We start from the raw sequence: 12874 nt of genomic DNA, 5'->3' as shown, positions 1-12874 counted from the left end.
TATTGTATGATTTTCTTTTTAGAAATTCATAGCTTAAGGTTGCTACAGTATGAGCTCTTTTATTGACCTGAATTAAGAACCCAAGAAAACAGCGTGATGTCAAAATCAATAGAAGTAGTGTAAATAAATGTTCTGGCAACAACCAGGGCACAATGCCAGTCTACTTGCCACCCAAGTGTTAAGACTGAGCCCAACGTGCACTGACCCGAGACAGCTGCTGGCTCACAGAAAACATTGTAGCAGATCAGGACCATCTCCAAACATTGTGTATACAAAGAAATCTGAGCACCAACAACGCTATAAAAGGACATCAGCACAGTCTGTGTGCTGCTATGAATCAGGAGCAAAACAATGAACTAAGATGTTAGAGAGGCAGATTGCAATGTATGGTATTCAAATCAATTATTTAACCCATTAATTCTATTTCTACAAATGGCTTCTAAATCCTAACAGTTTTCTTTAAAAAAGTATGTTGCTATATCAGTGGTTCTCAAACTTTTTCATGTCAAGGACCTCCAAAATATATGTATTTGGACACGGACCCCCATCTCAAACAATTTTGTTCAAGGGACCCCCAGAATCAAAGACTTGAGTTTAAAAAGTTAGCTTTAAAAAAAATCTATACATATTCAGAGATTTGCACAAATTTTCAATAAAAAAAAAAATAGCATATCTACAAGCTTCTTGCCGCACTATGAGCTTGTATATCTGCTATTTTTGAATAGCCAACGCTAAAATCTAAAATGACACAGATGCTTTCCCGGTTTTAATGGGTTAAGAAATGTCATCTAACAATATCACTGAAAGGAGTATACATTTGAAAATACTTTCAAATCTGTATTACACCAAACATGAGCCTCGTCTTATTGCACATATCACTTAATGGTTTTGTTGGCATGTTGTCAGGACTTGCTGCAGTGGTATGGATCGTGTGTTCCTAGGGATCCTGTGAATACCATTAAGCCTAATGGGACCTTCACACAGTAAATATATCTACCAGACAAAGCAGCAATCTGCTGATGAGACATCCCAACCTGAAACACTTGATAAAGATTATCATTCTGCTAAAACATTTTTGTATGCTACCTTGGGTCGTTTGAGAAACCTAACCTGAATATGTACAGTGAAACTGAAAAAGGTTACTTAGCACTTACTTAAATGAGCGGGGTCCCCCAGGGCTCTATACTTGGTATGGTCCTTTTTTCCTTCGAGTCTACACCAAATCTCTTTGCCAAAAACAGCTGATCTACAAGCTCACAATGTGTTGCAAGCTTGTAGATCAGCTATTTTCACTGAACGTTCACCCCAGAATAGGGATGCTAGGGTTCATGAACATTTGTGTGAGGGGAGAGAGCAGGTTTCCTTACCTTGTATTCTATTGGCTGTGCAATACTAGAAACACCGTTTGTGGGGTAAAGAGACAGGATTACCCTGTCGTGTCTACTGACCTATTTTGAAAACCTACTGACCTGATTTTTATACAGTACGTGCATGACTTTGGCGCCACAGGGAGAATAAAGCTATACATAGCTTGATTCCAATGTCTGTGTTTATATTTGAATTATATCATCACTTATGGGAATGAAGAGGAACATTTGGAATGCATGCGTGGAAACTACCCACGGAACAGAAAATACCACATCCAAGTTCACTCCCAGTGAAATGTGAGACCTCACTGAAGATGAATCTATGTTAGCCCGCATTATACTGTACTCTATAATGTGCTCTCACAGAGATCCCTGACTGAGCCCCATCATGCATGAACTCTCTAAATGAATTATTAATTCATGGCTACTGTACCGTACGTGCACGCACGCGAGCGCACACACACACACACACACGCACACACCCACACACAATCTTCCCGTCAACCTGCAGCGCAGTGGGGTAGGAGGGGTAGTGCCAGTAAGGAGGCTCACACAGCCAATCGTAATCTGGAGGTCTGATGTATTAAAAGCAGGCATCTGATACCATACACGATTCATTTAGCAAATAACTATAAACGAGTTTCTCATTCCAAACCTGACACACATGCTTTGTCTTTGAAGGAGAAATGGTGAGAAAACAAAGCAATCACACTTTAACAGAAAAATATTTATTCTCCAATATTCAAGGAGCAGGATGGAGTATGAATATAATAAAAATCTACAACCAAAATTGCACTTCTTTTCTGGGCACTTTTTAAACAAAATAAGTAAACTCTCCTCCCAACCATTTAAAACTGCACTCATCCACTTGTGGGAAGGAACTCTTGTCAAACATTTCTCCTATAAGTCCAAAGAAACTAACAAATATAACTATACCTAAAACAGTGTCCAGGGCAAGGCCAGCATCATACAAACATAATTATGCAAATCTTCTGACTTCAGTCTATTAAGACCTCCCAGTCCACACACAGTCTCCCCTATCAAGCAGGGAGCAGGTCCATCTGGAATTTTGCCAGAAGACTAAGATGGTCAGAAGGGAATACTTCATTGGGTAGACCTTTCATTGACCAGATCACATCCTCTGATAGGAGTGGGAGATAACCTATCAGCTTCAGACCTGCACCTTCCAGGTGGCTGTCACCTGAGGAAAACAAATACATGACAGTGATATCAAATTCAAATCAGGCCTGCAACGTGGTTTTCTCAAGCTCTTCACATTTTAAAGGGGAAATCAGACCAAATCTGACCTGTACCTCATTTTCTACTTCTGAATATTTCAAATAGCTACAATCTGATCTACAGAGCACATTTACTGTTTGACTGTTGGAGATGTTTGTTAGGTAAATTACACAATGCATTTGAGGGTTAAAATCATTGGGTGCGAGACAAAATAATAACAGTAACTCTTTCACAGTGGTGTTTGTTGTACAAGCCTTTGTGTCTACCTCCCCCTCCCATCCTCCCCTGACATGATCAAGGCAGATGGCCTCCCACCCTAGAGCCTGGTTCTGCTAGAGGCTTCTTCCCATTAAAGGGGAGTTTTTCCTTGGCACGGTGGCCAAATGCTTGCTCAGATGGGAATCTAATGGGTCTCTGCTCTATATGTAAAGTGTCTTGAGACAACTTGTGATTTGGCACTACAAGAACATTTAATTGCAGTTTAATTTAAGCCTATAATACAAAGCATCCTGTCCTTTGGCCTGATTTGTGTTTGGTAATATGTGCAACCAAGAACAAGATACTGTAGGCTTCAGTGTATTTATATCAGGATGGCGAGTGGGGTCATGGGTGTGACCAGATGTCAGCTGTACAGCTGTGCAAAGACCTCATTCTGAGTAATGCTTCATTTATGGTCCGTTGTACGATGGTGTCCCACACCGAAAACGTCGAATCTACAAGCTGACAACACGTCGCAGGTTGTAGATCTGCTATTTTCAGCATGCAACACCGGCATACAGCGAAGTATAAATCAGGCATCCACAATGACCCTACTCACCCTCTTCACAACAGGTTCCAACTAAGCCATGGGGGCAAAGGAAGGATTCTGCAGAGATTATTTATCTATTAATATATATATTAATATGTTTGTATGTATGTGTTAGAGCAAGGATGCTGGGAAGTGCTCCGCTTGTGTGCGGGTGTATGTGTGCGTGTGTTAGGAGGGAACATACTGTGTTTGTTGTTCAAGAATCAAGGTGCTGTATTTTCCACTACTGATACAGGTAAAAGCAGTGAAATAGTGCAAGTATTTCTGTTGTATGAGCCTTTTGTAGCCTGACCACCTGAATTCCTCTACCCTGGATGACTTACTAGGTGACTTACACCCATAACAATGTTTAATGGCCAACCTTATACACGTGACGTGACTTGCATACCTGAGTGACCATCAGCAGTGTCAGTGCATTTAGGACTGTAGAAGATATAGTCGACTGTATCTCCCACGTCAGAGTGCAGGGTGGTGATCTCATTCCGACCAGAACCAGGGAGAATGTGTTGGTAGGCTGAGTGCAGGTTCAGCCCATGACAGATACTGTGTCCCAATCTGTGACAAAGAAAAGTAACAGATATAACATCCCAATTCTATAGTTTAATTTCCCATGTTATTACAGAATCGATTCATTTTGTGTTCTCATTTATACATAAATGAGAGGCAGTGATTAGCAACCCTTTTAATTTCAAGGACCCCAAGTTTCATACGTATCAGGACATAGACCCTCATTTGATATATATATATATTTTTATCTCTGGGACCCCAATCTATACTGTAAAATATCAGTGTTTTTATTTTATCCGAGACTACAAATTTGGTCCATTTGGACCCCAGGTGTTCCCTAAACCCGACATTGAGAAACAATGAGATGCAGTATTGTCAGTCAACAAGAGGCAATACTGTGATTGTGACCCTTTAACAGGTAAGGAACATAAAAATAAAAATGCAATATTTGAACTGACCTCTCACTACAAACACATTGTTGATTGTCCCTGGAAGCATCTGTCAAAAACAAGGATGGAAATAGAAAAACCATGATTCTTGAACCAGCATTAATAGAGAAAGTTGTTTAATGTGAATGACAAGAGTTAAAGGTAGGGTAAGTGATTTTCTTTGGTTAAAATAAGTGTTAAATAGCTCTATAGTCTGATAGTACTCATTGCTATAGAGTGTTTGTTCAGTAAAAGGAGTCTCCTTGTCTCTCCAGCTCTTTATAAAACAGAAAATGCATTTTCGTTTCAGTTTCAGTTTCATTTCCAATGTTATCCAATCAGGATAGAGAACTTAATCAGGATATAGATTAAACAAGTGAAATTGGAAGTGATGACACTAAGAAATGAGCAGACAAAATTGGAACTGGAACACTATAAAAATGAAGCTTAAAAATGGGTACTTTCTCCTGATTGGCTGAGATTTTGACACCTACAGGAAAATTTATTTTCTGTTTATTAAAGAGCTGGAGAGACGGGGAGACTCCTGTTACTGAACAAACACTCTATAGCAATGATTACTATCAGAATATAGTGCTTTAACCTTTTAACAAAATACTTTTTGTTTTAACCCAAAAATATCACTTTTAACATGGCATAGGTTCCACTGTGATTCCTGCAGTGTGTTCTAGCTGTGTTACTGTACCGGGTGTGTTGTCCGTCACATAGTCGATCAGATCCAGATCCAGGGGTCGAACACAAGCAGCTGCAGAGAAGCGCAGCTGCAGGAGGAAGTCATGGTCGTACTGGAGTTTCCCTACACAGGGAGGATAAATATAAAAATGAGAGAATGGCGGAGGAGTGTTTGTGTCATCGGACCACAGGGAAAATGGCGTAAGGAGAAATGGTTTATTACTGCTATGGTCTTTTAAAGTATAGTCAACATTCTCTGAAAGTAGACCGGAGGCAAAATTGTCTGCCATGTCATTTAATGACACACCTGAAAATAAATGTTTGACAGATTTCTTTCTACCAAAAATGGTAGAAAGAAATTGGTGCTGCATTCAATATCAACTTGGCCTTCTTTTTAATCCAAAGCTAACAATTGTAAAAGCTGGCTCATGTCTAGTTACAGCTGGCTAAATAGTGCCACCATTGTGTCATCATGCCTAGGGTGCTAGCATGGCCAGATATGCCACTGGTTGCCTGAATTATTTATTTTAGTCTGGTTAATGAAAAGACACTGCAAGCAAAGATTGTTCTCTGATCAAGAGTCTGGCTTGATATCAGACCGGTATATTGTCTTGAGTGAAAATTTGTTTCAGTGCAGCTAACACGCCACGTCGCAATGCAATGTCAGCTTGAAGATCAGTTCGAGTGCCGCACTATGAGCTTGTAGATCTGTGATTTTTGAAAAATCTTGAACATTTTTGAAAATCAGATTGCAGATTGCTTCTGGGGGGTCCCTGGAACAAAATATTTCAATGGGGGGGGGGGGGGGTCTGCAGACAAATACATATCATTTTGGGGGTCCTTGACATGAAAAAAGTTTGAGAACCACTGATATTATAGCAACATATATTTAGAAGACATTTGTAGAATCCCCATAAGCAAAGATTTCAAGATTTTACAAAAACAAATAGCAGATCTACAAGCTCATAGCTATGAGCTTGTATATCTGCTATTTTTGAATAGCCCAAGGTATAAAATTATGGTTATAGCAAAAAAAATCTAAAATGACACAGTATGCATGCGTTCCCAGATTGAATGGGTTAGGCATTAGAGAAGAGTCTGAGCCGCACCAAAGAGACCCAAAATGATGACCGAAATAATATCACACTGTAAAGATACAACACTAACCTGATTCCTGAGTTCCCCTTTTAAACTTGTCTTTGTCTGTTGTGTACTGACAGTTGTCTGTGATTCCCAGCGAGCTGGGCCACAGGGGTGCAAACACTCTGACTTGGTAAGCTCTGTAGGACAGGTCCTCTTGGCCTGATATCTGACATAAACAAAAGGATACACGGAACATTACTGCAAACACGATGGCTTATCTGAAATAACTCAGTTTGTAGTTGTAATCCAGGTTGGGGAGAAGACGCTTCTGTACTGTAAGTGTCAGTTCACCTACCCAGTATAAATAATGGTTCATAATGGAGAAAAAAAAGGGGTTTCAATCTATGTATAAGTTCTATGGTAAATATAAGCCTAAGAGAGTTTAGAAGCTGGTATGAATACTTTTTATTTTTACTGATATTGTGTGGTTGAAAAGTTGTGTTAATTTCTGGACATTATCTTGTAAAAGAATATCATAAGCCTTTGTTTGCTACAGAGCTTTTTTTCTTAACCACTTTCCAACTTGGTTTCCCTATTTTGGGCATGTTATTATAGGTCTATCGGCATCTGGAAATCACACAAGCTTACAATGCATTGCATCGCAACGCATTGAGTTTGTAGATCGGCTATCTGGCTATTCGTCATCAGTGTATAGGGTAGGGATTCAATATATTGATTAATATAACTTATCAATTTATCAATAATGATACAAGTTACCAGTTGTGTTTACCTTACACCTGTTACAGTTAAAGTAATACTAGGTAACGTTTTCAACAAAACTAAAGTTAAATTGTATATCTTTTGTGAGTGGCAAAAGTTTCACAACACCCACTCCATGAATTTCACCCCCGGAAGCCTTTTATTTATATATTTTCTATTGAACGTGGACGGGGGGGACTTTCCCGGGAAAATGACGTTCCTGGCCAACGTCATGACGTCGTGGCCGACGTCCTGGCCGACGAACTACCGCAACGGTTTCCTGTTTGGCCAGGAACTACCGCGCTAATAACAAAAAGGAACCTCACGCTGATTTTAAGAGAATGTAGGATTGGAAGATCGAAAAAGAACAGAAAAAGAAAGCACAGCTCATGGTAAATAGTGCTCCACTGGCTAAGAGAAACAATCCGTAGATAGTATAAAACAATTAAAAGATCGCTTTTTGAAACGCTTCCAGCTTCCGGTGAAAACGAATGGAATTCTGGGTTATCGAGGACTACGGAAATTGTATGCAGTGACGGTAGTGACCAGCAGAGGTTGCTAAAAATCGTTATTTGTGATTCTGCATTGTACAACTTTAACTGTAATTCTGGCTGCAAATGTAGACTTCTACAAAAACTACTGAACACTACACTCTTTCCATGTGTCTGCTTTCACTACTGAAGGAGATGAGCACAACTTTTATTTGAACAGGTAGACCCTTTTGAAAGCTTCCCTGGAAAACACTCATTTATTGTGCATACAAGTTTTCTATACAGAGTGCCAAGCATTGATCATGGACAGTTTGTCTCACCATCCAGGAGGGTAAGCCGTGGTAGAAGAGCTGGCCGTTGGTGATCAGCTGGTACAGAGGCGTATGTGGAACAGAATTAAAATCTCCGCACAAGATGACGTTGCAGTGGTCCCCTCTGTCCTTGCAGAACTTGACCACACGACTGATCTCTGCTAATACTATGGCCAACTGGGTCAGCTTGACGTCGCCCCTCCTGGTGTTGAACAGCAAGTGGGTGTTAGCCACACAAAGCAGTGGGCCCTTTGCCTTGACCTCCGACCCATGAGTGCTGCTGGCCACTGGCTGCAGCAGCAGAACAATGCCCACGTTGTCCTGGTTCAGAAGCCCCGTCTCAGGCCTGTAGAATTCCAGCAGGGTCACTGATAGCTCGGAGAACACATCGCCACGGTAACAAGTTGCACAGCCGTCTGTCTTGGTTCCCGTTCTCCGTTTGTACACACAGCTATAGCCTAGCATCAAGAAGCCAAAGAATTCAAACTTATAAATAAAACAATAGTCCCTTAAGTAAGGCCAACACCGCATTAAACAATACCAAGGTATTCACACTGCCTACTACTTGAGCGGGCTTACCCATCTGTGAGAGGAAGGGATGCAACTGTTCCTTATAGTGGTTCTCTTGCACCTCTTGAAGGCACAGAATCTACACATGGGAGAGATGCACAGCTCATTAAACTGGTCAGCATGAACAATAACAGCTGTACTCACCATAGATAGTTAAAATGCCCGCTAATAAAAATGATATGCTGGTATAAAATATATAAAAAATGAATTTTTGGACTCACGTCTGGTGCCCATTTCTGGATGTCCTCTGTGAGGTGGTGGTAGCGGTAGTTCCACTGCAGCACCTCCAGGGGGCAGTGGGAGTACAGCTTCTGGTTGGCTTCCAGCAGGTCCTGGGCCAGGATGTTGTATGACATGACAGTGAAGTCCAACACATCCTGGGAGGCTGAGAACTTGTGTACAGACTCTGCCACAGTGGGGCTCTCAGCTACCTCCTCCCACGCCCTCCAGACCACTGAAAATGAGGCTTGCACCCACACATACAGTACACAGTCAAGTGTTTGAGCAAATCGAGTTGGGAGACAGTAGATTAGAATATAGTCAGGGGATATTAGCAGAACATTTTCCAATCTTGGAATAAATTCCTTACCAAAAAAAATCTTCACCAATGTGTTTGTAAAGGTGTCTAGTAACACATCTCACAAAGACTGAAATGCAGTTTCCCTAGGAGAATTTTTGACAGCTCCTTAAAGTTGGGGTACCCACCATAACCTTGGTTAAAAAAAAATCTTTAAAAAAATCAAAATTTAATTCTGTTTTAAGTAGCATGTGAGGGGTCAAACTAGGGTGTTTTTATGATTCTGAATCCATTGCAAGCATTTGTTTTGCACCAAAACCACTCCTTGGGCTAAAAACGGCCCAATCTCAATGGGCTTTTTACACAAAAAGTATACCTGGAAAAGGATGGCTATGGCTGTTTTTAGCCCAAGGAGTGGTTTTGGTGCAAAACAAATTGGAAAATGTTCTGCTAATATCCCCTGACTAATAATACATTGGATATAGACTAAGCTAATATGCGTCTGTTGTACACCTAAAATGTACCGTAGGAAAATATTGTGCGTGGGAATCCATAAACAGCCAGCCAGTAAAAATTGCCTACTCAACAGCTTTGTTCAGAAACCCAAGTGCAAAGTGTGCTGTAACTGGAAACTAGACACAATCACACTAATCATATGACCCAAATAGGGCTGCATGATATTGGTCAAAATTAAAATTTTTGGCTCCTTTAAAAAAAAAAAAAATGTAACACAAACTGCCAAACATCTTATGTAATTAGTTTGCAAAATTATCATAATTATTAGGCTTGATAATTTTCGGAACATGCTTCTTTTACTGTACTTTACTGTGCTTCTTTCACCATATTTATCTATCCCACGAGCATCATGGAAAATCAAATGACAATGAATTTATTGATGAAAAATATTGTGCCATGCCAAATGCAGATTTATTTCCCCTTCTCTTCTGCTTTACCAGAGGTCATTATGTATAATAAAAAAGGAGTGAGAAATAAGCGTGAATAATGGTTGTTACTAGTTACAACCTATTTTTTTCCTTCGAAAAAAAATTGGAAACTGTTAAAAGGTTCAGGGTGGTTAAAGTGAGACATCACTTGTCTCACCTTCACAGGGAGTTGTCTGCTGTTGTGGGGGGTAGTAGCTCATAGAAGGGAACTCCAATGACAGGTAATGGCTTGCTTCTGCCAAGCCAGGGTCTTCAGGGTTGTGCCATCCAGGTTGTGGACCATGATACAGGGTCTTCCTTGGTTGCGTTTGGAGTTCAGAGAGAAGAGAGACTAGGTCCAGCGGAGGACAAATTGTGTCATAATTTATCTCACCAGTACCAGTGATGTATTCATCCCAGCATTCGTTTCCTACAATTGCTGCTTTGCCACGAGACAGTGACTTTTCCATGCTGGCTACGGGGATTTTCTCCAGCATTGGACACATTTCTTCCACTCTAATGTTTTCAGATGACTGATTCTGTAGTTGTGTCCATGGGTTGATCATCTCACCAAGTGCAACAGTTTCTTCCTCCACCCGTTCCTTCATATTCATCTCCTCATGGTGGACACATACCTCATGGTCCTCCTGCTGGGCAACCTTCGCCTCGTCTTTTAGGTTTTCATTACTCATCTTCTCCTCTTCTTCTGGTAGCACTGTGCTCTGTAAACCAGCATTGTTCAACGCAAGCTCATTTTTTGTTTCGCCACACGCAACCTTCAGTAGCTCTCCATCCGTCTCAGACCTTTTATCTTTGCCTAGAACTTGCTCTTTCAACACAGGCACCTTTAGTTGTTCTCCCTCTGCCTCAGGCTTTAAGTTTGCAACATCATCTTCTGGGACTTGCTGCTTCATCACAGCCACCTTCAGCTGTTCTCCCTCTGCCTCAGGCCTTATGTCTTCTTCTGGGACTTGTGGCTTCAACGCATCAACTTTCGGTTGTTCCCCATCTGTCTTAGGCCTTATAATATCTTCTTCTGAAACTGTCTGCTTCCACACATCAACATTTAGTTGTTCTTCATACACATCAGGCCTTGTGATGTGTTTTTGTGGAACCTGTCGGTTAAACCCTTCCCCTGTGCTCTCTACTTCGGAAATCTTCAATACTAGCTCGTATTCATTTGTCTCACACACAGCAACTACCTTCAGTTGTTCTTCGTCCATCTCAGGCCTTGTCGTGTCTTTCTCAGGGACTGTCTGTTTCATCCCTTCCCCTGTTTGTCCACATATCCCACCATTTGGTTGAAGCCCCAATGCTGTCTGACACTTGGTGAACTCCTTGGTTGGGACATAAACAACATCCACCAGCTCCTCCTTACCATTGAGTGCAGGAGGGAGAGTCTTCTTCTTCGAGGCCTCTGTGTAGGAGAAATAATTGGAGTGAGACGATAGATGTGCATTTATTTTTAAGACTAAATGTCATTTCTTTTTGGTTTTCGAGGCAGTGAGATAGATAGTTATGTTTCCATAAAAAAAACAGACTTGTACACTTCTATCATTTCTGAACTATTACACCAAAACATTAGCACATGGTTCTGTCTGACGTCATCAGCAGCAGCTGAAGGCGATAGCCCTGAAACATAACGGTCATATCATGACAGTCATGGATGAACGTCAACCGGGTGTTTGCTTTTTCTCCATTTATGGCCCGTACATCTACATAAACGTTCAAATTTCAAATATAAAGTGCTTACCCCATGGCCACGAATGTTGCAATTCTGTTCGGGTTCTCAGAAGTACCCGTATCTTCAGTATTGTTAAATAAAAAGCATTTTAATCCGATCGGTGGCCATTGTCTCCGTATTTCCTCCATGCTTTCAACTACATGAACCTATCGGTTGGGAGGTGTACTGCACTCTGATACATCGTAACTGTGAGAAAATGGCCACCGATCGGGTTAAAATGCTTCTTATTCAACAATACGGAAGATACGGGTTCTTCTGCGGGCCCGAACAGAATTGTAACATCCGTGGCCATAAGGTAAGCACTTTATATTTGAAATTTGAACGTTTATGTAGATGTACATGGAGAAAGTGCAAACACCACATAGAAGTTCATCCATGACGGTCGTGACAGACGACCGTCGTGTGATCCATTGCTACTGAAGGCTACAGAATGATGCACTGCGTGCAAACTAAGGCCTGCTATACAATGCTATAATTCCGTCCACGTGTAGTCAGACAATAGTTCATAAGAGGAGAAAGTTTTGTGTAAACGGTGAAACTATCAGTAAACAAATCACAGCATGTGCATGCATTCTGTTCTATCTGCGGAGTGGCTAACATTAGCACAGCTGTTCAGAGGAGTTATTATTTACATGAGCCAAACGCTGCTCAACAAAGTCAACTTATTGGACTGACACGTTGCCAGCGGAGTTGTTATTTATTTACCTGCTGCCGAGGCTCTCTTATTGCTGAAGTAACGTGTCAGCGGGTAGAGCCCGTAAAACAACAGGCTGCCAATCATGGTTGGTGGTTTGTTCTAAACATCGCATGCGCGTTTTAACGGTTACTGCGTGAGGAGGAGGTCTGGAGGAATCAGACAGACAGATGGCGCTGTGGTGCCGAATTCAGCCCCCTGCCCCGAGAAATGCCCAGAGTTATATAATAAATCTTGTGTCTCTTCATACACCGACTGTGCATAATTTTCTATTTTATTTTCGTTATAATGTTAATATTTAAAATTGTGCATAAATAAACTCTAGACTATAGTAAACCCCATTTGATTTGGCACTGGCACCTATTTAATGCACATACAGTATTTGACAATTGTTTATTTGACAGTCTATGATTTAGACCTTTCAAACATAATTGACTTCATATTTATTTTTCCACTGCCAATTTTTATTTATTTATTCGATTCCGTCTTCCATTCCACCAAGAGGAGTTCAAGGACATATCCAATGTTATTATGAATTAATTGTCCACATCGCACACTTTTAATTGCACGTCGATAGTACGTCCAGTTAGCACATTATTTTCTCCGTATTTACGGGGCATTATTTCATTTATCGATATATAGTATTGGAAGTGAACATCCTCATTGTTACGAACATTCAGGGCATACTTAGAAACAATAGCCTATATATGGATATCCCTATAGATGGAGACAATAGACCTGCA

General features: G+C 40.9%; 1 protein-coding gene across 1 annotated transcript; it reads right to left on the bottom strand.

Moving 5' to 3' along the window:
- Nucleotides 1–2129: 2129 nt before the first annotated feature.
- angel1 (angel homolog 1) lies at nt 2130–12245 on the bottom strand. Its single transcript, XM_080414972.1, has 10 exons — nt 12143–12245; nt 9872–11110; nt 8475–8719; nt 8263–8332; nt 7693–8141; nt 6207–6348; nt 5053–5163; nt 4380–4419; nt 3803–3969; nt 2130–2568 (listed from the first exon to the last, which is right to left on the bottom strand). The coding sequence occupies exons 1-10, from the start codon at nt 12216–12218 to the stop codon at nt 2408–2410; spliced, it is 2700 nt and encodes an 899-aa protein (XP_080271098.1). The 5' UTR covers nt 12219–12245; the 3' UTR covers nt 2130–2407.
- Nucleotides 12246–12874: the final 629 nt, after the last annotated feature.

This window comes from Gymnoscopelus braueri, assembly GCF_963280865.1.
Source record: "Gymnoscopelus braueri genome assembly, chromosome: 19".
NCBI lineage: Eukaryota > Metazoa > Chordata > Actinopteri > Myctophiformes > Myctophidae > Gymnoscopelus > Gymnoscopelus braueri.
The sequence above is the reverse complement of the archived record's forward strand: the minus strand, read 5'-3'. Positions and strand labels throughout refer to the sequence as shown.